A 27139-nucleotide genomic window follows, 5' to 3' on the forward strand; every position below is an offset into this window, starting at 1 on the left:
TGTATAAATGTTTATTGAAGTTTATCAATGAGTCCGTCGTAGCACAGGGGTACGAACGTGTAACTGTAAACGCAATAGTTGTGGGTTCGATTGCCATTCGGGGGAGTGGAATATTTAATATTATCATACATATCAACTTAACGCTGTATCCAGCAAACAGCCAGGTAGGCAGGTAGTGTTGAGACACTCCGTTCCCGATTTTCCGCCGAATTCTAGACGCATTGCATGTTGAGTGACGGAACTTAGTTCCGCGCTTTACCGCGACACTAGCGCGAAGAAAATAAAATATAAATTTAAATAAATATTTCCCTCAGTGGGGATCGAACCCACAAACAGTCGCGCTTACAGTCACACACACACTGGCCCCAACTAAAATATAATATTAACTAATATATTTTATTAAAAAAATCACACTAATAGCGTAAAACGTACAATATTCCCAATTCCCAATTTCTATTAATATAAAAGACAAATCCTCCTACCAATTTGAATAAGCAAATATTGTCGAACACGATTCAGTTCATTGCTATATAAAAGCGTCAGGCGCTTAATAATAAAATTATTCTGTTCAATCGTCTCTTTAAAAGTGTCCTCGTATAGATATCCCATTTGAATATGTAAAATGTATTGGGATCTTACTTTTATTGAAGCATTGAGTGAAATAAAATATGATTGTCGCTTATTGTTTTATTGTACAACTTAGATTTTCACAATAAAAAAATTCCGTATTGCAGGGTAGGTAGAAAGTTTTCTATGAATTTTCTTGCTCTAGGAAGATGAGTCAGCGCAGCGTTGTGTTCCGCCATTCAACGCACAATATCTCAAAGATTGTAGTATAGAGTGCCATTACACTAGGATCTCCTGCCCCCTGTGTTATATACAATGTGAAATTAAAAAAGAAATGACTAGTAATCTTAAAAAAATGATAGAAAAATAAAAATTATCTACCGTTTTACATTCAAATAAAGGTATATACAACCTAAACTAAAACTAAAATCCAACTTATATACTGTACTCCTCGTCAATAATAAACATCCTAAAGCTTTGAGAATACAAAACTTTTGGCATACATATTTACTTGGAGCTTATAAGAGCATCCAAATATAAAGTTATATAATTCGTGAATTTCAGTTCCAAAACGAAACTGACACGAACTTTAAATCACATATAGTGAAATAATAAAAATCTTTTCTTTATCATGCCTTTTTTTTCAGTTTCACAGCAGGGTAGACAGAGAGAGTCTAGTGCTAAGATATTCCGCTCCCCACTGCGCCGAATTCTGAAATAAGCAAGGTTTGTTGTGTTGGGGATCTTAATGCCACGCTTTCCCTCGACACTAGAGGGGAGAATAGAGAATATTCAACCACAACGTCTACACATACCCGTAATGTGTCGAATAAATCACTCTACTATATGTACACTCTACTACGGAAAAATAAATCACTCTACTATATGCGGGATACAGCGTGAAACTACTAAAGAATTTAAAAAAAAACAACATTTCTCTCATTACGGCTTTTTGTTTAAATATATTTTTAACTAAGGCAATTTGTGGTCACCGACCGTCCATCACTCGAACGCAGTATGCGCATTGCGGGTGGCCGGACGAGAGGACGTACGATTTATTGAAGTAATTATTGTAAATACAACTATTACAACTATCAATACAACTATAAATATAATTATTTTAGTTGTCTTATACTGCCTATTGAATTTTCATGTTTTTTTAGGCAAAGGGACGAGGACGAGGTAGACGAAGGAAACCCAATGTTAAGACAATTCGAACCCCACTTCTCCACGTTTCGTCCAATTTTCGATATATTGTGTGTTGAGAGGTGTTATTGTCGTAGGTGTAAGTGTAAAGCTGTGGTTTGTCTTCTTACGAGAGCATGAAATTGAAATTAGTTCATTCTCCTGAGTGAGAATCGAACTCACAACTGTTAGATTATTAAATACTAATGCCATGACCATACTAATATACAATAAACCTTTATTGTAAAAAAATATATATAAAAACTAATACCATGTAAAGAAACCAAAAAGAAAGCCAAAGATTTTTTTGCTTTACAATTTCATCCGCACATACACACGAGTAGCAGCGAAGATACATTGATTAACGTAACCTAACGCCCTGTCTTGTTCTTGTCTAACGAGACAGAGACAATTCTATATTTAATTTTAATTATTTATTTCAATCAACATACTCCAGGTGGTTGGAATTGAATTTAACCCTATATAAGTCCCAGACAGATTTATCGGCGGGCGTAATAACATTTAGAGAATAATGTTAAAGGGCCTTTAAACATAATTAAATATGGCTCTGTGAAGGATATTGAGTGAATGAAATAAAATAACTCGAATTCTTTTTACAGCTACACGATGAATCCCGCATATAGCAGGATAGACGGAGGGAACCTAGTGTAAGACATCACATCATCATGGTTGTTAGCATAATTTACATTAATAGGTGTCACTGTAATTACGAGGACGAGCCCGGCTAGCTCAGTCGGTAGAGCATGAGACTCTTAATCTCAGGGTCGTGGGTTCGAGCCCCACGTGGGGCGAAATTGCTTTTACACAGGCAGCCACAAAGTGCCTGCATATCATCAGGGACAGAGTACCCTCTTCCCTACCCAACCGGCGTCGCTGTAAAAGCCAATAGGGCTTACAGCATTAACCTCAAGACCGAAAAAAAAGGCCCCCGTGTCCATTACGTTCTAAGATTTAGTCAAGACAACTTGATATTAGAATTAGTAGTTAAATATTGTAACTACGAGTGTATATAGAATGGAATTGTGTAGAACAAGTGAAAAAAAAGACATTGTAAAAGCTGGATTTTGTGTATGATTTGTTGGTTCGTCCTACATGGTGGTACTTCTAAATGAAACTTTTTTATAAGACATTGTTTGATTTTCAGACAAATGTTTACATGTAGAGACAATAAAATAAATAAAAAAATATTTTTTTTGGCGTTTTTATTCCACATAAAGTAGGGTCAGCTGAAGAATCCCAATGCTAAGACACTCCATTTCTCGCGTCCCATCCGAATTAAGGGAAAATTATTAACACACAATGTAAATCTGTCATCCATTTTATAACGTATCTTTTTCATTAAATTGCTTTAAATAAATTAAAATTAAATCAGCTTCACGCTGTATCCCGCACACAGCAGGTTAGGCAGAGGGAACCCAGTGTTAAGATACTTCGTTCCCCTTTTTTCCGCCGAATTTTGAAGGCATTGCATGTTGAGTGATAAATAATATAGAAATCCTAAAATAATTTTAAACAGGTATTGAAACAGACAAAAATGAAAGACTTCCATTAAATATAATTAACTTTTTTGTTCAAATAACAAAATATCCTTATTACTCCATCCAATACCCGGCTCTAGAGCTCATTTCCGGTGACGTCACTAATGACAGGAATCGACAACACCATTTCCGGTGGCGCCAGCTTAAGACGAAGTGTCGAATATACTTTTATATTAACAAAGTCTATCATTTTGCAAATAAAACTTTCCCAGAGAGGTTCTAATTTAATGTTTTTTTTTTCAGCCTTACGCTTTATTTGCAGCAGGGTGGCCAGAGAGAACGGAGCGCCAAACTCTACGGTCTTTGCATATCTCTTTGGACTCATTCATTGTCTTCAACCTCCTCATACATGCACTCCAGCAGGTCTACATGTTTTTTACGTGACCTTTCCCCAGTATCAACGATGCTGTGTAATTCATTTTAATATAATTTAATAATGAATTCAAAATAACTTCCTGATAAGAGAAGCAGTTTAATAAACCTGGCACTTAAATTCGAGACAGTCTCGCGTTTCTTAAAGATCGTTATTACTCATAGCATTGCTCAGTGAGCTGTGTCTGTATTCAAACCTAGTCATTCGTCATTGAATCGATTATTAGATGGTAAATACTGCCTATACCTAGAGGTAGAATTAAGCTTCTTTAGTTTAATAGTGTACGCATTTAGCAGTTTAAAATTAAATATACAGCAGGGTAGGCAGAGGAAACCTAACTAATTAACCTGAACATTCAGTTCCCAAAATTTTTGAGATGTTGCATTTTGAGTAGCGAAACTCTATGCCCTTTTGCGTTTTGTTTTTTCTATGCATAACTTTATACAAATTTAACACATCCAAATAGCCATTAGAAAATAACCATAAAAGGAAAGATCTATAGATCATTTCTATAAATGGCCTTATAAGTTCAGCAAACTTTCGGCAAACTTCAAATGATTGATATCTTGATGGATGATCGGCTTCAAAGAGCTTTTGCTCGGCAATCACATTTACACTATTAGCGACACGCCTTTAGTGACGTTAAGTATTTTTTAATATAGAGGTAAATATTCTATAGTAAAAAGAAGAATCTATATCTAAAATTCTAAACTTAATATTAGAAATCTGAATAATTCGTTTGGTTGGATGCACTAATTTCAGTAATTTGTTTTAGAATTGATAAATTATTTTCGTGTTGTTAGTTCCTTTACCAAGGAAAGCTGTAGGCTACATTCGTGACCTTAATCAGTGCGAAATAATACGTGGAGCTAAAAAAAATCTTTACTTACAGATAAAGAAGAAAATATAGTTGAAAGCTGAGCTGGTTAGTAAGGGAGAGCAATCAGAGAGGATCTCACAAGTCTTACATTAAAATTACGGGCGATGATTAGTTTAAATATGTACCTAATCTCTCTCGTAAGTTAGGTTTTATATGTGAAAATATATTCACACAAAAATATTATATTGTTATCCATTTTAAGAAATAAATAAAGAAAAGAAAAATAAGCAACAACTGAATTCTAAACGGCCACAATAAAAAACGTATTATCAAAGCAGTTTCGTCAAGCAAATTTGAATAATAGGCGAATGTTGTTCACAGGTCTTTGCCAATGAAATACAGCGTGTGTATTCGACCCTTTTGGGGATGTAATGTCCGTGGATTTTTGGGTTTTTATATAAATCTTGAGACCTTAGAGGCGACGACAGTGAGTGTGATTGTGATGGGTTCAATCCCCATTTGCGGGAATAAATTATTTTAATTTGGTGTTGGCAGGGGCACAAGAGCGTGACTAAACATGACGGTTGCAGGTTCTATCCCCACACGAGGGAATTACTTATTATATATTAATATTTTCATTTCTTCGTTATGGCACCAAGGCAAAAACCCGGCGAGTTCCGTCACTCAACACGAAAAGCCTCGGAAAATTCGGCGAAAAGTGGGAAACAGATTGTTTTAACACTACGTTCCCTCTGCTTACCCTGCTGTGCGCAGGATACCGCGTGAAATAGTTTTTTAATATTTTTTTATGACAGAACGTGACGTTATGTTTCATACTGTTTCTAGATAACGGTATTGATTACGTGATGAATTTCATACAAAATGCGGCAAAAACGATGCATAAACGTTTATATATTTTGATTTTATTGACTTCGAAGGTATCGTAGACCTAAATATTTGATATTAATTTCTGCTTGTTACTTTTACCTAAATCTTGAGAAAAAGGGCATTGAAAGACAAACAAACCGACGATATACAACAAAATGATCCTATGAAGCTTATATTTTATTTCAATTTACGGAACTCTAAAATGGAATAAATTTATTACTAATTACTAACAATTACGTTTTTCCGCTTTCAAACTAATTCCCCAGTTGCATTAGTTAGCTATGAACCAATAGTTGATGTAGTATTGGCAAGCACTAATTGGTTTCGAGTAGGTACTATAAACTTTGAAATTTTTTTAAATTCCTAACTAAAAATACACTGGGAAATGTTGGCTAAGAGTTATTTTTACGAAATGGTATATATTTTTAGACTTTTAATAATAGATCTAAGAGAAAATAAAGAAATTGCCAGATAGAATTAATATTTAATGGTAAATATGCAAATATGAAATGTAATAAAATATAAGAAATTGAATTTAATCCACTTATAATGATTGTATCATTATGAAACTTGGCAGTTGTACATAGCTCAGGTGATAATTGACTTGGTTAAATAAAGTGCGACTTCCAAGTACTAAAATTAAAATTAAAATTTATATAAAATAACATGCATTTATTTGTTTAGCTATCAAATGAATTAAATAATTTCAGGATTTCAAAACTTGGCACCCAACTAAACACTGTCGGAAAAGCTAACAAACAAGCTAATTCTTAATCTTGAACTTGGCTCCGATTTCAACTTTTAAGTTTTCCATTGACTTAGTATTTTCTAAAGCTAATCCTACCTTAGGAGTGGAGCTATGGTGTCTAGCGGCGGCGGAGTGTGCGCGGCGGGTGGCGCGGTAGTGGAGACGACGGAGGGCGCCGCCCAACCGTTCTGGGGAGCCTTCCCCGCGGGCTACCGTCATGCTGGTCTCCGCACCTGGGTAGGGAAAGAAGATAGTTGAATATTTATCTAATCATTGTAAAATAGCATAATTGTAATAGGTAATCATATAATATTGAGTATATAAAAAAATAAAAAAACGTCACGCTGTATCCCACACAAAACAGGATAGGAAGAGGGAACCTGGGAACCTAATGTTAAGACACTAGATTTTCCGTTCACACACTTCAATCTGTTCTTTACATGGTGTTCTGAGTTGCGGAATTCAACGCCGCGCTTTGGTTACCAGAGCGAAAAAATGAAAATATTAAATATTTCATTTTCTCAAGTGGCAACAGAACCCACTACCATCACATTTACAGTCGAACGCCATGCCTGTGTGTGTGTCTGTGCCATGACTGTCTTAGTTCTAGTTGATTAATTCTCCAAAACCAATGGTTTTTACAAAAAAATATTATCTGGTGAAAGAACAATTTTTTCTGCCAATAATTTTATGAAAATTGAAAGGAGGTCTCTCCAGAATATCTTTGACCCTAAATATAATTATATTTATATCCTTTGTCTACCTACTAAAAGCTATATGCTTTTCTTAAAGTGTTAAATTTTACTTACCAAGCGCAGACCATTTTAATAATACGTGAGTTGTAAAAGTAAATAGTGGAGACGTCGCGACGATTTATGCAAGTCTTGAAATAATCATAGAATTTTAAGTTGAAGGTAGCTACAAGTTATTTTTTTTTAGCTTGCTAGCTCTATCTCACATAGCAAGGTAGGCAGAGGGAACTTGGAAACCTAGTGTTAAGATATTTTCATTCTCCACTTTCCGCCGAATTCTGGAGGCATTGCGATCGTGTTTTCATTTTAATTTACGGAACCCTAATCATAAAAAAAATTAAGAGCTGGAATGACTGATATGTAGCATTAGTATAAAATAATAGTACGATTTAGTTACTTAAACAAAGATTTAAAACAGACCTGGTGCGTGTTCAGGGGAGGGGCGAGATGAGTGGATCTTGGGAGCCTGGTTACGCCCATCCGACTGAAACAAATAATAAAAATTAATTCTGATTCTCTTGACCCTTTGGGCTGAGTATCTAGTGATAAATCAGGAGAGATATTTGAACAAACTGTCCTGATTGGGATAGAGGCCGTCGTGATGCAATAGGACAGCCCTGACTGTGAACGCGATGGTTAAGGCTTCGATTTTCACCCATGTTCCTTCACTCAACTAGCAATAGTTCGAAAGTTGAGAGGAAAGTGGGGAACGGAATCGAATCCGCAACTACTATCGTAGTATACAGAAAATCGTGTCAAATTGTATATTCGTGTGAAAATAAATAGTTTTTTTTAATAATTCTAGTAAAAGCTGACTCTTTCAGAGTGCAGTCAACGCGTGCTGACATTACCGATTGCCTGCGGCGGTAAATGGAGTGAGCTTGCGTTGCACATGACAGCGCACTAAAAATATTTTAAAATCATTTTAGAATGAAAAACAATATAAGTAATGAAAAAAAATGGGGAATGTTATATTTTTTACGTTTTAATTAAAATGTAAAAAAGTATAAAATTCCACACGAAGAGTGGAATGGAAATTATTATTGTATAAATGATTTAAAATAAATAAGATTCGATTTTATCATGTCGACAATCCGGATAAATATAATATTTTTTTTGGACATGAGGTTAATACCAGTTACATGCGTCTATTCTGTTCTCACAGTATATGAAAGAATTACTTCCACCATTACCCCCTTGCCCATGGGGGTTGACCATGGGGTCAGATGGAAATAATTAAAAGCTGTGATGGACATATGACACGTTCTAAGTACCTGAAATAAATTCTATAAGTACAATGGGTTACATCGAAATAAATAACGTGAAAAAAAAATAGACTTTTAGCCTATAATATAGCTAGCCTTGGTAAATGGATCATCGAATCCAAAATCTTTCTTTCAATTGAAACCAGTAGTTCTTGAGATAAGCGCATGCAAACAAACAACCTATTTAACTTCATAATATTATAGTATATACATAGAATATTCAATTTACTATGTCATGACACTTTGCCACGTTAATTTGACAAGCTCAATGCATATTTAACGTAACGTAGTCATCGACAATAGAGGCCAAATGACCTGTCCTTTAAACGCGTTAAACAAAGGGTAGGATAGAATTGGGTCATACATTATAATCTCATAATTGCTATAGAAATGGCGAGTGGTAAGTACATGCGATGTTTGTGGGTTCGATTATCACTCGTGGGAATTATATTTAATTTATTTTTAATTCTTGATTCTGGTTAAGAAAAAGTTCTTCCACTCAGCGTGCAGTATCTTTAAAAATGGGTATAGTGCTTAATACTGCATTCTTTCTGCGTAAAATATGATAGGGAGACATTTGAAGTTAAAAATTTGAATTTGAAGTTAAAGCGTTGAAACTTTGATCTACTTAAGTAAACACTTTTTTCTTTTTTTAGTTCCTCGAGGTACATAGAGGAAGTGTTAAGTAACTCTGTTCCCATTAAGACACTTACGTTCCCTATTTTCTTACAAGCAAAAGCTACATGAAGATTGAGCTATAAGGAATAAACAAATAACAACGTTATGTAAATGCCGATACTACGTCAATACATTTGATTTTCTCATTAGTTGTCACAAATTAAATCTGCCATAAACGTTGAATGGAGCCTGATTGAACTTCGGATATATAGATGTCCCGACAACTTGTTTAATATATTGAATTTATTAACGCTTGTACTATAAAAGGTTCAATTTTCATTATTGCGTAGTATTGTAGTGTATTGGGTTCGATTCCCAACTTACGCCTTCAAAGCCTACAGAGAGAAGAGAAGGTCTTAACATTACTTTCTCTGCTATATGCATAACGGGCTCAAATAGTCTCCCCTATAATTATATTAAACCAAATCACAATGTAAATGATTATCAATTTACCTAAAAGCAGCTGCAAATCGCGGGCCAAGTCATTTTCAGTATAATTTTCGAGACCGCGTATTGTGGAGTGGAATTTAACGCCGCGCAGTGGAGACATTAAAATAATTTAAAAATAAACATTACCCCAACTGAGATCGAACCTACAACCATTACGTTTACGGCGCTATTCCACTGCGCCAAACGACCTCTATTTAGTAAGCTATAGAAATAAAAAAAATTGGAAAAAAGTAGAAAATTTTATATATGAAACATAAAAGGTTGAAACAAAAGCAATAACTCCGTACAACATCAGATTTGTCACCTGAACCGTTGAACGACAGATCAATTTGCTAGCGTTAATATTATCATGTTTTATTCAGTAGTAGGTAGTATATACGTCATGCTATATTTAGCTCGCTTCTATTAGGTCGACTAGGGAAACTCATTTTTAACCGATTTCTGTAGAAGAAGGAGGTTATCCCGCAAATACCTGTGAAAGCAGAGGAATTGTAGACACTCCGACTACACCAATTTTCACATTGCGAGTTTAATAGTGGCAGTTAACGCCGAGCTTTTTCATGGTACGAGAGCGAAATGAAAACAAATCATTTTCCCGAATGGTATTCATCATGAAATGGATTTGTTATAATAGCATCATCATGAAACTTAGCAGTTATACGTAGCTTAGGTGACATTATAATGATATGGTTTCTTCGATTTGGCCTGATGATGGAGCCAGGATCTGCAATAGTGAAACTATCAGACACTTTTACCAACAAAATCAAACTTTTTTTTTTATGGAAAAAGGACAAGGCAAACGAGCGTTCGGGTCACCTGATTGTGATCACTGCCGCCCACGCCCCGTGCAGGTGAGGTGAAGATAGACGCACTTTTTGAAGGTACCCATATCGTACCGACCTGGAAACACTGCCGCGGGTAGGCCATTCCACAGTTCGGTGGCGCGTGGAAGGAAATTTCTACGAAACCGTGGAGTGCCACGTATCCAGGTGGTGTGGTGTAACTCTAAATTATTTCGATTTCTTTGCGAATTACATGCAATTATAATATAACAAATTATTTTAAATCTAATATTACACAAATATATAACTAAAATGGGTGTAAGAATACTCATTTTAATTTCTGAAGTGATAGTTAAATTTAAACTAGCATATTAAACCGTATCATTACTGTTTCTAGTGTTAGTTTTCGTGACAGGTACCGTGGGACGGTCACAATGGGGCCCGTTAAATTTACAACGTTTGGTGAAATTACTTATCAAATATATGTAATAACCTACGTATAAATTATAAGCATTTACTAATTGAAGTTTTAGGATTTAGCTTGGGTATATTTTTTTTTGATTCACGCTATATCTCCCAGAATAGGCAGATGGAAACTAATGGCAATATTCAACCCCGCACTTTGTATTGTTACCAGAGCAAGAAAATGAAAATATTTAGTTCATTCTTGCAATTAAAAACAAATATAAAGACTGATTATAATTTTATTATATTTAGGGTGCCGTTCAAGTTATAATTACTTTTCTATTGTATGTCAATAACTAACTTTTGCCCCCGCGGCCCCGTGGCTCTGAACGCAGGTGTTGGCTTACATCGAAACGTTAAGCGTGACCAATATTTGATCACGTTAATCGTTCATACCTTTGATAAATGGACTATCTTATTCTTATCAGCTTCACGCTCTATCCTGCACACAGCAGTAACAGCAGAACCTAGTGCTACGACATTCCATTCTCCACTCTTCACTGATTTTGTCGAGGTATTGCAACAGCCTCATTATGCCTTATTATATTAGTATAGATTAATTATTAATGGTACAAGTAAAAGTAGCTATAAGTAGCTATGGACATATATTTAAATAAAATAGCCATTCATCTATAGAATTTTAAACAATGGAATCTTTCGCCATAAAAGTTTTCTCGCATTACGTACTTAATCAGCGAACTTCACAACATAATAATTCAATTTAATGACTTAAAATTTCCAAATGGAAGATTTGAATTTGTTTACCTCCTAAAATAGATAAAAATAAAGATAAGTGATAAAACACTCCGTTTTTCACGTGGTCCTTTATTTTAATAATTTTACGTAGTTTGATAGCGCAAAGTTATTATAACTAAGAAGATGTCATTTGCAAATATTTTTTTTAAATATTCGCAATATCTTCTGATTATTTATTAAAGATATATTTTATTTTTTCTTTGAGTCGAAAAAATACAAAATTGATTCCCGTTCAACGCGTATTATACTCGTATATCAAAAACGAGTTAAAAATGGAAATCAGAGCTATTTACATATGTAGAAGATTTGAAAGCTACACAGAAGCTACATAAATAACGTCAAGATAAGTAACGTGTACAGTATAAAGGGCCGCAAGGCTGTAAGTTCGATTCCCACTCGGGGGAATTAAATAATTAATATTTTGCAAAGCGCGATGCTGGGTTCCGTCACTCAACGGAAACGGACTGAAGTGTCGAAACGAAAGGAATGTCTTGACACACACTCTACAAGTACTATTCACTAAAGTAAGTAGATAAAGCTTCGGAAGTTGTATTTTTCAAAACTCATTTGAAACGAGAGCAAAGCTCAAAAATTCTTGTGAACAGTTAATTCAATTCCTTTGTTCTTTTCCGTACAGCAATATTTGTTCTTTCTACGTGCTCGTAATTCACTTAAGTCGGTTTTACCAAAACATAGCGTTGTATAGCTTTGTATCGCACGTGATGCCTAATGGTATCTTCTCAACTTCACAGTTTCCCACATATCAGGATAGGCAGAGGGAATCTAGTGTCTCCGCTTTCCACATTATTTGTAGAGGCCAACGCCTAATTTTGTTAAATATATTAATATTGATTTAAACTATCATATATCATATCACGTTGAAATTATTGAACAAACCACACACACGAGACGTCGTAATATTTTATTATTTTACCCCATATAATAATCTCAGACAAGAGATGTTAAGAACAAAAGTTATAACAACCGTATGAGAACTTTGACCTGCGATTCTAGTATGAGAATAACACTTTAAAATTTCTAATATGTTTGATACTTATTGGTTTTGGTATTATAAGTTAACAGCTTTTCAGGCATAACCTTGGCTAACAAAACTAAAATATAAAATAAATTATATTATAGATCTTGAAGTCACTAATAGCTTTTAGTGGAGGAAAAGACTAAATTCAATTTATCCGTCCGCTATATTCTGAGCTTTTCACTCGTCGCTAAATGCTTTCATTGCATTTAGAGACAATAAAGACTTTTAACGTTTTAGCAGAATTGTTAGAAATATACTGTTTTAGAATTATGTATACTTCTTTTATTGTTTTTTTTTATCTTTGGACATTTCCTCGGAACAGTACGTTAAATTTTGTTTTTTTTTTATTTAAAGAATTTTAATTTTGTTTCATATTTCTAACTTTTGCCTCCGACTTCGTCCGTGTGGTTAAATGAAAACAATTAAAAGTGATGTATGAAACATTTTAAAGACAATAATACACAATAAATATATATTATATTCTGTTAGCTTCACGCTTTATCCCGTAAAGTAGGATAGACAAAAATAACTTTGTGTTAAGTCACTCTGTTTCCCGTTTTACACCCAAATTGAAGTGTTCCCTGGAATTTACTTAATGACGTAACAGAACGACATATGCCATACATTTGTAATATACTTATATACATATGTAATATATACATTGTTTTCAGGCGGAGAGAAACTGGAATTTAACACACCTAGATAGATAGATAGATAGATAAAAATCTTTATTGCACACTTAAAAAGATACAATACAATAACTTCTTAAAACAAAATGCACAAAGGCGGCCTTATCACTACAAGTGATCTCTTCCAGGCAACCGATTTACGGAAGGATATAATTAAAAGTGCGGGCATAATGCGGTGCAAAGTGACGCGAAAAATAACTAAATAAATAAATAAGAAAACAAAGAAATAAAATAAATAATTAAATTATATAATATATACATACACACATACACATATATATATACACTCATACATACACGTATATATACATACATACATATACACACAAACATACACAAATTCTTATACATACACTGATTATATACGTAAGATATATAGCAAATAAATAAATAAAGGGAAAATAAATTAGCACACATTAATTACTACTCTCCATGCCAAGATAATAATTTTTGACTCTTTTTTTAAAAATGTTTATAGAGGTAGATTGCCTAATATTTCGTGGTAACGCGTTCCACAATTTTACTGCTTCAACAGTAAACGATTTACTGTAACAGTGGGTACGGCACAATGGTGTTTCTAAAACATTGTCACTTTTCGAGCGGAGGGTGGGCGGAAGGCGGGAATTGGAGCCTAGGAAGGAAAAGCGCTCCTTAAGGTAAATAGGAGTATCAGGATGGAAAAGGATAGAGTAGAGGAGCGTGACAGTGTGAAGATTCCGTCGGTCTTTTACAGAAAGCCACTGAAGCCTAACGCGATGCTGACTGATGTGATCAAACTTCTTTAGTCCAAAAATGAACTTAATAACTAGGTTTTGCAGGCGTTCAAGCGTATTGAGCAACTGCTGTGATAAATCTAGGTAACAAGTGTCAGCATAATCTAATATAGGCAATAAGAGTGAATGTGCCAGTGATATTTTAGTTTGAGTTGGTAAAAGATATTTCCATCTCTTGAGCCTACCAATGGTGTAGTATACTTTACGGCTTAGGTCAGAGATATGAGGAGCCCAGGAGAGAGAGCTGTCCACTTTGATACCTAGATTCTTGACAGTACTTCTATATTCCAACTTGCAATTGTCAAAGATAATGGGAGGAAGAGAAGGAAAATGTAATTTAGATAATTGTTTAGGATTACCGAGGATACATACTTGTGACTTTTTGGGGTTTACAGACAGACCAAATGACTTGCTCCAGGTACTGATAGTACGCAGATTAAAATTAATTGCATCGATCGCCTTAACAATGTCATTAACGTCCGTAGTCATGTAAATCTGTAGGTCATCAGCATATAAGTGAAAGGAAAGGGATAGAAGCTTAGTAACGGAGTTGATAAATATGGAAAAAAGGAGAGGAGAGAGCACTCCACCCTGGGGAACACCAGCACTGAGACGACATACAGATGAACGTTTGTCGTTAATATAGATACTCTGTACGCGTTCATGTAAGTAGGAGTAAAACCATTCAGTAGTCTCAGAGAATACATTAATAGATTGAAGAATTGATAAGAGGATATCAAAATCAACGGTGTTAAAAGCATTAGAAAAATCCAGAAGAGCAAGAATAGTAACTTGTCGATTATCAATACCCAGCCTAATATCATCATTAACTTTATTCAGAGCAGTTACAGTGCTGTGTCCAGGACGGAATCCGGACTGGAAGGGGGACAGGATTTTGTTTAAAGATAAAAAAGATGAGAGTTGATTATGGACTATACGCTCCAACACTTTAGATAGAAACGGTAGAATTGAGATAGGGCGATAGTCAGTAAAGGATAAAGGATTTGATACTTTGGGAATGGGAATCACTATTGCCTGACGCCAGGCATTGGGAAAAGTATTAGTGGAAAGGGAATGGTTAAAAATATGGCATAGGACTGGAAGTATAGGAATAAGAGATAAGAGGATCATTTTTCGACCAATTTGATCACTACCAGTAGCATCGGATTTAATGGCCAGCACATGCTTCTTCACGTCCTCAGTGGAAACATTAGAGAAATAAAAGGATGATGGACAAGAGATAGCGGAAAGAGAATTGATAGTGTCAGTTTTAACATTCTGCTTCAATATATTAACATTTGTAAAGTGTTTGTTCATTTCGTCCAGATTTATTTTTTCACTTATCTTAACAGCTTTCCGTGAACGTCCAATGCCCATTGCATCTAAAAACTTCCAGACTTTAGCAGGGCTGGTATTTACTACATTAGAATAAATGAATTTACGTTGAGCATCTCTGCAAGTCTTACTGCATCGGTTCCGTAGTGTTTTGAACTTAATTAGGTTTTCTTCAGTTGGATTTCTTTTGTATTTAGACTTAGCAGAGTTTCTCTTAGCCATGAGCTTCTTAATATCGTCTGTGAGCCATGGAGCGGGAAGATGTTTAAGTTTAACAGGTCTAAGTGGAGCAAATTCATCAAACAGTTCAATTAAAAGAGAGTTAAATATATTAACCTTGTCATTGGTACTTGGAGCATTATACACACTATCCCAATGTATCTGGTCCAAGCTTTTCATAAAACCTTCATTATTAAAATTTTTAAAGCTTCTACGCATAATAACCGTAGGTTTAATTTTTGGCGTGCGAATTTTATATGTTAAATATATGAGGTCATGGTAGGAAAACGCTTCTGCACACAGTGGACCAAAAGTGGCGACACGTTCATGAGAGGAGACAATCATTAAATCCAGTTGTGAGGGATTGGTATTTGGGAAAAAATGGGTAGCATTTGTGGGTAGGAGGTTAAGGTTTGCACTATTAATGATATTTGTAAGTCTTTTAGCTCGCGAGTCATTTTTAATAATACACGTATTAAAATCACCCATAATAATTGTATGATCTACATTCAGGACAAACTTGTCTATCAAATTTTCGAAGGTATCAAAGTAATTAATGTGGAGAGATGGACAGTAAAACACTCCTAGTAAAAGCTTTAAAGTACCGAAAATAAGTTCAATAAAAATATGTTCAGAAGTATTTGAGTAGAGTGTAGGAGATTTATCAAGAATAGAAAAAGGTATGTGGCTACGTAGATAGATTGCTACTCCACCACCGCCTTTTCCTGTACGATCATTTCGGATTAAATGGAAACCAGGTAGTGCATAGGATGTAGATGGTAAACATGGTTTAAGGAAAGTTTCCGAGACTAAGACAGCATGAACGTTCTTAACGTTCGTTCGTTAAGAAATGTCGTGCCCAATATAGTATTCAGTGGAGGGGAAGTGTTGTGAAAACTGTCATCAGATGACAAAGATGTACTTTGGCAAAATATATCATTATCCGAGGTGTCACTGTTGGAATTATTGTTGTTAAACATTGTGTAGTAAATATAATATAATAGTACTATGTTTAAGTAAAAGAGATAGTAAAAATGTAGAAATATTTAAAAAATAAAATAAAATATGTGTATATATATGCAAAATAATAATGATAGCAATAATGAGAGCTATATAATGTGTATAATATATGTAAGTAAGAATAAAATAAAAAGATAAACTAAATAAATAGATAAGAGTAGTTATATAATATAAATATATTATTATAAATTTACCAAAATAACAATAAAATAATAAGCTTGCAACACACGCCTGCCAGCATTCACTTTTACAGAAAAAAAAACAAAAAACAATAAATAGCATCTACATACAAAGAGAAAAAAAAATTAAATAAATAAAATAAAACACGATAACAAGTAAAATACAACTAAGTTCATAAACTAGGAGTTATCGTGAACAGAAACGTTTAAGACAGCTAGTGTTAAGACACTTCCGTTTTCCACTTTTCACCGAATTCTAGAGGCATTTGAGTGGTGGAAACCAAAGCAAGGCACATATGTATGTCATTTACACCTATGTATGAGATTTTTTACTTTGTATTGGTTTTTTTTCGTAAATTATCGAAGGCCTAAATAAAAGTGCAAACCATTAAAACACCCATAAACATAAATAGCTCGTAAGTACGACACTAGCCGCGTTTAAATGTAACCCTTTATGGGTGAAGGGCGATTAGGGGAAGATAGCAGGAAGTTAAGCATCTAATGAATCTTTTGTGCCCATTGACCTCGTTCTAGTAGGCTGATTGCATGATGGGGAGTATACGAGTTCTTTTCTCTATTCCCTTTTTTATATAGAATAAATATGATTTTAAATTAGTACATATGAGTTAATTTTTACGTTTTCCTTGTGGGTTAAGACAAAATGCAGCTTTAAGTTCCGCTACTATATTTTATTTATAATATTTGAAGTCGCAGTGGTGTAGTGGGATTTCTATTAGCCAAGCTAACATAGCAAACCCCGATTTTTCCTGTAGGTACTTATGATGGCCTTCACCAAACTGTACGCGACTGGTTGTGAATTCGATTCCCACTCGATAAAATGAAATATTAAATATTTTCATTTATTCGCTCTTATGTCGAAGCAAAAAATCCCGGATTTGGCCGTAAGTGTTTAGCGGAGTAACTTAACACTACGCTTCCTCTACAGGAAAAATACTTATATTAATATAATAGTCACGGTAATATTATTTATTCTGTGCACGTACATATAATTTGTAAGGGACTAACTAAATTTTCGAATGTTAAATTAACTTCAATCGGTTAGAAGAAAGGATAAAGGGCGTAAGAGGGTAAAATTTAACCTTTTTCACTAGCTTGAATCTAATTATCTATATCTATATATATAAAAGGACTTGTCCTCACTGACTGAGGTAAGACGCACGCACAGACGTAACCGCTGTACTTAGAAACGTTAAATTTGGACAGATGTTTACTTTTGTAATCTGGACATCCACTAAGAAGGGATTTTGAAAAATTTTAACCCTAAAGGAGTGAAATAGGGGTTGAAAGTTTGTATGGAACAACATTTAAATCGGCACCGATTTTTATAAAATTTGAAATTTATATTTTTAATAATATTTAATTGAACACGTGTTTCATCGTTTTCTAGAATTCTCCCCCGAAGGGTGCAAATAAGGGGTTGAAAGTTTGTATGGAAAAATCTTTAAATGTCAACCGATTTTTATAAAATTTGAAACATAGACTCTTAAAAGTATTTAATTAAATACATGTTTCATGGTTTTCTAGAATTATCCCCCTAAGGGTGCAAATAAGGGGTTGAAAGTTTGTATAGAAAAATCTTTAAATCGCCACCGATTTTTATAAAATTTGAAATTGAGACTCATCATGGTATTAGAATTCACCCCTAAGGGTACGCACGCGAAACTGCGCGCGCCCACTAGTCTATACATATAAATAAAATTTAAGTGTCTGTCTGTATTTTTTATGAGATATTAAAATACAAACAATTTAAATAAAGTCTATTTGTCAGTCTTTCTCTTTGTCCGAGCTAATTTCCGAAACAGATGAATTAATTTTTGGATGGACTTTGATGGACTTTCTCTAAATACACTTAATTAATATGAAATAAATAATTATATATGTAGATCAAGCAGGCGAAGCCGCGTGGGTTTACTTTTTTAAAGCCCAGAAAAATTAGTGTAAAGTTATTCCGTTCTCCAATGTAAAATAAATATCGCTTACACTATCATAATAGAAAAATAGAGATAGAGAGAGATAGAGTCGTATAAAAATTTCAAAGAAACGGGGCTCAAACCGGCACCTCTTGGAAACCGTACAACGACGGAGAGTAGCGTCTGACCATAAACACGATAATTGTGGATTCGATTCTCTGTCAAACAAGAAAAAAAATCGCGGCGTTTAACACCTACACCACTCTAACGTTTTATATTAATATAATTATTTATATTATAATATATATATATATATATATTCTATTTGCTAGTATCCACTAAATAAACTAGTATATGTTAATAACTCATATTATTTAGTGGCTTAACAAAACAAACAGCGATATATTATTGTTTGTGTTGGCGTATGAAATATTTACTTTGAAACAAGTTGATTATGTTTAATATATTAGTATAATACTAGAGCTGTACTCGTGTCTGTTTTTTTTAATTTTAAGCTAGCGACCCGCTCTTTGCTTTGCCCGCTTATGTGTACACAGAGGGAACGGTTTTTTAACGTTATTTTGTACTCCCCTTTTAGAATAATTATCGAGATATTCTGTGTTGAGGGGCGAAACTTAACTCTGCGTTTTGTTTCGTTACCTGAGCAGGAAAATTAAAATAATTCATTCCCTCGAGAAGAAATTGAACCCATTACAGTCAGACGCTAACCTGTAAGGTATATATAATAATTGCCAACATAAAAGTCAAACAGGAGAATGGTGAAACTTAGAGAATTATAACTCAAGAACCACTATATTTCTTAGAAGTCTTATTATCAAAAATAATTTAACTTTCAAAAGTTCTTACACAGGAAACTGGCTTGTAATCGGACTTTAAAACTATGAAACTTTGCATAAGTTGTAAAGACAAGTTTATCTTGGATTTCTATAAAATATTAGGTTTATGTAGTTGAAGAAGAACTACAACTAAAACTAAGCAGAGTAGAACGCTGAAATTAAGGAAAAAGGTGCACTAACTTAGAATTTCCTGATTTTCTGCGTGAACGGGAAAAACTAAGCTTCGGATGGTTCGTATTCTCTTTATAATTTAACGACTTGGGCCACACTTACATAAGTTTACGAGTAGAGTTCATTTTCCACGCCAGGAAGAGAATTATTTTCATTTCCTCGCTCTAGGAACAAGACACGGACTGCTGCAAAGTGTTCGAAGAGTTCGAGTGTTCTTTGTCTACTCTGAAAATCGGGAAAATGCGTGAAGCTGTTTGTAATTTTATATTCACTCAATAGATACTAATACTTGTATAGCAGGTAAAGTATTTGAACAGACAGTACCTACGCCACTTGACTGTGATCGCTCTCTGCAGTTGTTGAGGAAGCCGTAAGTACAAATCGATGGTCCTTATGATTTGTGGAAGCTCCTCTGCTGACTCTAGATGGATTTCCATAATAATTTACGTTGAATTTCTAATAGCGGATACGTTTGATAATCATTGTAGCTCGACGCATTTTCGTTTCATTCCCTTAGCTGGGTAAGCAGAGAGTCCTAGAGTCAAGACACTCCACTCTACCTTCCGCCTCAATGGCCTAAAATGTATCACCAATAAATAAAATCTATATATATAAAAGGACTTGTCCTCACTGACTGAGGTAAGACCCACGCACAGCCGTAACCGCTGTGCGTAGAAACGTGAAATTTGGACAGATGTTTACTTTTGTAATCTGGACATCCACTAAGAAGGGATTTTGAAAAATTTTAACCCTAAAGGGGTGAGATAGGGGTTGAAAGTTTGTATGGAAAAAAAAATAAATCGGCACCGATTTTTATAAAATTTGAAATTTATGTTTTTAAAAGTATTTAATTGAACACGTGTTTCATCGTTTTCTAGAATTCACCCCCTAAGGGTGCAAATAAGGGGTTGTATGGAAAAATCTTTAAATCGCCACCGATTTTTATAAAATTGGAAATTTAGACTCTTAAAAATATTTCATTGAACACATGTTTCGTGGTTTTTTAAAATTCATCCCTAAATAAGCGAATAAGCCCTAATAAGCGAAGCTGCGCGCGTCCGCTAGTATATAATATGTATGTATATGTCGCATACAACGTACACAAGTAAAGAAGTAATAAATTCAAACTGTATAAGACAGTAATGAACTGTTCAAGCAAAATGCGTCTCGTGCCCCAAGTACTCGTATTTACCAGACCAAAGCTTCTCTCGTTAAATGGATTAGGCTTAAGTAAATCTTTCCTAACTAAGTTACGGCGAATACGCATTCGGAGTTAAGTTACGATTTATTCAGCTACATATCGTACTGTAATTTTTAATGGTATTTAAGAGCTTCACGCAGTTTCTCGCACATCAGGGTATTGCGCTTACAGTCAAATACTACGCGATGGATTCCGGAGAATTTTCAGAAAATATTGAAAATATAAAAAATGTAAACTATAATGATTCATGTAATTATAGCTTCACGCCCTATTCTTTCTCACACATATAGCAAAGAAGACAGAGAAAACCTAGTATCAACACACTCCGTTCTATACGCACTGCCCATTTTCAAGACGAAGAAATGAAAATTAATAATTCCCCGCGTAAAAACAGAAGCTAGCACCTAACCAGAAACCTTATTTTAATGTAATTTAGTTCAAATACAGTAAAAGTTCTATATTTTTATATGTAAATAAAAAAAACATAATTTTTGACATTAACGCGCGATCACGTTTCAATAAGTTGAAAGGATTGGATACACTTATTTTCTGTAAATAAAAAGATTCATGTAAATAAAAGGAAATGAAAAGCTGTCTATGGTGGATATTGATTATAATTTATTGTTAAAGCAGTTATAGCGCCTATGGTTGTATTTTATTGGTTGCAGGTTCAATCAACTTTTAGAAATAAAATATTATTTTTTACTGATATAAAATATTGGGCTTCCAATAACACTTTTATTTTCATGTTCATTTTCATCTCCTGGTAAGGTTAATTGCGGCGTTGAGTTCCACCACTTAAGACGCAATGTCTCTTATTAAAGCATTGAACACAAGGTTTATTCTGCCTGTCCTACTATGTTCCGGGATCTTACCAGCGGGACCATAATATTACAATCCGTTCCCCACTTACCACTGAATTTTCGTGACATATAGTGTTGAGTTACAGAACTTACCATTGCACTTACCTCTAAGACCTCTAAGATGACCTCTAAGACCTCTACATACACAATTATTAGCGTTAGTCTGCTTAACTACGTTATCTCCAGAGGATGTGATTATCTTAATTGATAGTGTCGCCGCGGCTCGATCGATAAGCAACATTGTTTTAAATTACATTGTTTCTTTTGTTTGTTTAACACAAACCACTTTACCTAATTTACTTACATACTAATATTGTAAAGCTGAAAGTTTGTTTGTTTTCACGAGCTAATCTCAAGAACTACTGGTTTCAATTAGAATAATGTAAATCAAGTATTTTGAAATAATAATCTAAAATATCTCTAAAAAGTCATATCTTTAATCCCCCAGCTACTTGTATTATATATATAAAAACTAGCGGACGCGCGCAGCTTCGCTTGCCTATTTAAGGGTAAATTCTAATAACCCATGAAACATGTGTTCAATGAAATATTTTTAAGTCTAAATTTCAAATTTTATAAAAATCGGTGCCGATTTAAATTTTTTTCCATACAAACTTTGAACCCCTATTTCACCCCTTTAGGGTTAAAATTTTTCAAAATCCCTTAGTGGACGTCCAGATTGCGAAACTAAACATCTGTCCAGATATCACGTTTCTACCATCATCGGTTACGGCTGTGCGTGCGTCTTACCTCAGTCAGTGAGGACAAGTCCTTTTATATATATAGACTAGCGGACGCGCGCAGCTTCGCTTGCGTACTTAGGGGTCAATTCTAATAAACCACGAAACATGTGTTCAATGAAATATTTTTAAGAGTTTAAATTTCAAATTTTATAAAAAATCGGTGGCGATTTAAAACTTTTTCCATACAAACTTTCAACCCCTATTTCGCCCCTTTAGGGATAAAATTTTTCAAAATCCCTTCTTAGTGGATGTCCAGATTACGAAAGTAATCTTTTGTCCAAATTTCCCGTTTCTACGCACAGCGGTTACGGCTGTGCGTGCGTCTTACCTAAGTCAGTGAGGACAAGTCCTTTTATATATATAGATTATCTCGACATGATTTTTACTCCAGTTTTTAAAGTCTTTTCAGTTTTTTTAGACAACAATTGTTACTTTCAAGAAAATTATTTCCAAGATCGTAAGGATGTGGGACTAACAAAAACACAAGACCGTTTACTCAGCAAAAGTTGGCCCAATGGATCCTGTGTGGAGCAAATTATCGGTTAAACGGCCCATAATGCTCAGGGACGCGATCCCTGCGGCTGATGTATAAAAGAGGTATGTAGATACAAGATTTATATTTTGACTAAAAAAATATCTTTTTGACAAGGAATAAGTGTTATTTGTATATTTTAGCATTTTTTTAAATGTATAGAATTTAAATTATAAATTGATGTATTTTTTTTAAAATATTTATTTATAATTAAAAAAATCAAATCAGCTTCACTCTATATCCCGCATTCAGAATATAGGCAGAGAGAACCTAGTGTTAGGATACTCCGTTCCCCACTTTCCGCCGAATTTTTCGCCGAATTTTTTGTTCAATCACCATCAGGGAAATAAAGTATTTTCCGTCTATACGTGACCACGGGCTACTTCAAAGTCTTTAATTTCCATTTTCCTGCACTGTTAAGACGAACCGCGACGGTGAGATCCGCCGCTCAGAGCACAATATATCGAATTCGGACAAGAAACGGAGAACGAAGTAACACTATGCGGGATAAAGAAAGCCGAAAAACAGAATATATTTCTAAAAGAAACAAGAGTAAGTCAATATTAAGACATACGCTTGTCTAAAACCAAATGATATACCGAACGTTTATACATCTCAAGGGAAAAGCAGAAACGAGAAATTGTTAAAGTTTTATCGTATTGCGGCTTAACTAATGGTTAAAGTTTAAGACAATATTATTTATTTAGAGAACCCATTGTGATTCAGTACTGAGATACTCACAATGCTTCTTACTTACAGTACCTAAAGAGATAACAAGTTCATTATTTTTTTTTAATTATTAGAAAAGTAGTTTTAGAAATTAGTTCTGCAGTTTTATATTGTTATTATTTAGATTGGCAGTACACGTACACTAAGCAGTAGTTGGGATTCGTTGGTTCTGGCGCACGCGCCAGAACCAACGAATGCGCTAGAACCACAGGAGTGTGCCAGACCCCGCGCGTCGACTTGGCGATGCGTCGAAACTAAAAAAAAAAAAAAAAAAAAAAAAAAAAAAAAAAAAAAGGTTTAGCCCCCCATTTGAATCGATTGCGCCGGGTCCCAGAGCCGTAGCTCTAACCGTTCCAAAGATAGCTTTTCGATTAATTAAATGCCACTAGACGCGTCTCTTATCACTCACCCTCATTAAGCTCGGGTCCGGCCTTATCGCTCGCTTCCCCGAATTGCTAACAACGAATCTACGTCACAGTGCAGTGTTGCTGTCTCTTTCTTGCATTACTTATCACCTAGCGACACCACAGTGCCCATCTCTTTGTCGCTATGTTGCCTAACAATTTGTTTATTAAAAACTTCTCATTTAATATGCAATTTCTATCATTTTAATCTAATAAAAATGTCTAACCTAACCTAACCTACCGAAATCCTGCAATTTCTCTCATTTTAATCAAAGCGCCAGAAACCACGATACAGGACTGTGTGCTAGAACCCGCGATATTAAATCGCTTTCTACAAATGATTTTCTTATTACAATCTTTGTGAATTTATTTAGTCTAAATACTTCCATTGTATTTTTTACTATATAATGTTTCAAATAATGGTGCGCCGATGTAGCAATCTTTTGTTTATTAAAAACTTCTCATTTAATATATATATTTTTATGAAATGTAGCAAAAAGAAATCGAAATGAGAGAATAAAAATGTCAAAAAATGTTCAACCTAACCTAACCTAAGAATAAAAATCTTTTGTTTATTAAAAACTTCTCATTTAATATATATATTTTTATGAAATGTAGCAAAAAGAAATCGAAATGAGAGAATAACAATGTTAAAAAATGTTCAACCTAACCTAACCTAAGAATAAAACTCTTGATTTACTAAAATTTTACTTTGTTTTATTTTCATTTGAAACGCATTTTAATAAAACCAAATAATATTTTTTATCACTTTAAACAAAAAGACTAAATAAATTAATTTACTAAAATTTTACTTTGTTTTATTTTCATTTGAAACGCATTTTAATAAAACCAAATAATATTTTTTATCACTTTAAACAAAAAGACTAAATAAATTAATTTACTAAAATTTTACTTTGTTTTATTTTCATTTGAAACGTATTTTAATAAAACCAAATAATATTTTTTACATTAGCATTTATTACATAATAAATAATGTTTCATACATATTTTTTTAAGGTAAAACTAAATATGTACATATTTTAATAAAACCAAATAATATTTTTTATCACTTTAAACAAAAAGACTAAATAAATTAATTTACTAAAATTTTACTTTGTTTTATTTTCATTTGAAACGCATTTTAATAAAACCAAATAATATTTTTTATCACTTTAAACAAAAAGACTAAATAAATTAATTTACTAAAATTTTACTTTGTTTTATTTTCATTTGAAACGTATTTTAATAAAACCAAATAATATTTTTTACATTAGCATTTATTACATAATAAATAATGTTTCATACATATTTTTTTAAGGTAAAACTAAATATGTACATATAAAAAATACATAACATTTTATAATATATTTTCTTAACTAATACAATAAAAATGACATCTTAATACTATCTTAACTTATAATGACCCCAAGCTAATGTATCTATTGAGTTATGCAAAATATGTCGCTTGGTGTCGTTGTATGACAAACAAATTTTATTATTTTTTTGTGTAAATATAACATGTTTGATGCTTCTAAATCTATACATTTCAGCAAGTTGTATTTTTTTATTAAATAAACATGATTTATAGTCACTAACATTTAATTTCTTAGTTACACTTTTATTAACCCCTTTAGCTTTGGTGATAGTACGATCTTCAACACTCATTGCATACATTTTTGATCGCAATCCAACAAATTCAGTAAGAATTTTTCCGTTGTTCTCGTCTTTAAAAAATCCTAATTTCTTTTTATTTACTTGAGGAAAGTGAAATTGATTATTTGAAGGATAATCAGAAGTATCGAAATATGAATTTAAATCTTCCTTAATTTCTTTGTAAAAATCACCGCAAAATATTTGGTATATCAGACTATCAGTATCAGTATATAACGATTTTATGTTGGTAAATTTATTTTTCATGTACTGATAGTGAAAGTCATACATTAAAGTCTTGGATATCTCTAATATGCTAAAACCTAAATATATGGGCTTATTATAAAACAATTTAGTTTTGCGAAGTTGGACTGCGACCAAATTTTCAGAAAAAATGGAAAGACTGTGGAATTCGGGGCGAGCAATGAGACTCTCAACATCTTTGATTTTTCCATGATTTTCCCAATGTGTTAATAATTTCACGTTTACTCTTTTTTCGATATTTTCCATTGTCTTTCCAAATACAGAATTATTCATCAGCTTATAAAAATCTTTTTCAAAGTCGGATGTTGCTAAAGTTCGTAATTGAGTGTTTAATTCAATATATTTTTTTAACCAAGGTTTTTGCTTGAATTTTAATACTCTATGAACTTTTTGTACTCGCAAACCATATTTCTCACATTGCAAAAGGTTTCTATAATGTATAACATATTTTTTTTTGTTATATAAATTAGTAACTAATTTAGATTCTTTCGAATTACCCACACAAATATTTTCTGGACACAATGGAAAGTCGGAATGAGCATCATGTAAGCTATCGGGGTATTCTAGATCTACTTCTAAAATATATCCAATATCAGAGGTGATTGGTACATTATAATTTACATAAGGATCTTCCCATTCAAAATTAGACAAAGGCAAGTATTGAGACATAGCCCACCCATATAAATTGTTTGCATCAAGATAAATTAAATATGAAATAAGATCATTACTATCAAAAGTTTTCATGTGTGGATTATTTGCTTTTGCATAGCGATTACTGCATTGCGATATGCCTCCTCTAATACTGGATTTGACAAAAGCAATTTTGTCAAAATCTGTCAATAATTCTAGTTCAACTTTGGTATATTTTAACATAGCATCCCAACTTAACCCTGGAGCGGTACAGTAATGAGCAGGATCTAAATCGTAAGTCTTCATGCAAACATTTCTAAAATTTTCGAAAATATCACATAAAAGTATTACATCAGTTTTTAAGTAAAGATTAGAATAGTCAGCCATACTCTGACAGTGGAAATATATATATTTTTGATTTATTTTTTAGTTGTTATTGTGGAATTTTAGACATGCTCAAACTTGTAACAGATTTGCTATTACTAACGCCATTGTTTCTTTATTAGTCATAAGTGATAAGCATACAGTTTGAATATTATCGTTATCCGGTATTTTAATAGGTTTGTTCCGCTACATTGTGCAAGTTAGTATAATAATTTTCCGACTCACCAAAATTTACTAA

At 33.5% G+C, this 27139-nt stretch overlaps 1 protein-coding gene and 1 non-coding gene across 3 annotated transcripts in view; one reads left to right on the forward strand and one right to left on the reverse strand.

Annotated features, from left to right (window-relative positions):
- Positions 1 to 27139, reverse strand: part of LOC146533662 (uncharacterized) — a 125248-nt gene that overhangs the window by 54590 nt on the left and 43519 nt on the right. For both annotated transcript variants that reach the window (XM_085194744.1, XM_085194745.1), the window contains exons 3-4: positions 7313 to 7376; positions 6237 to 6373 (exon numbers count right to left, since the gene is read on the reverse strand). In XM_085194744.1, coding sequence (XP_085050870.1) covers positions 6237 to 6359 — 123 coding nt within the window. In that variant the 5' untranslated portion in view covers positions 6360 to 6373; positions 7313 to 7376. The remainder of the gene's footprint in view (positions 1 to 6236; positions 6374 to 7312; positions 7377 to 27139) is intronic.
- Positions 2492 to 2564, forward strand: TRNAK-CUU (transfer RNA lysine (anticodon CUU)). The gene has a single exon. It is a non-coding gene; the product is annotated as a tRNA-Lys (tRNA).

This window comes from Heliconius melpomene, chromosome 12 (genome assembly GCF_056956725.1).
Source record: "Heliconius melpomene rosina isolate 202511_hmr_F chromosome 12, ASM5695672v1, whole genome shotgun sequence".
Taxonomy (NCBI): domain Eukaryota; kingdom Metazoa; phylum Arthropoda; class Insecta; order Lepidoptera; family Nymphalidae; genus Heliconius; species Heliconius melpomene.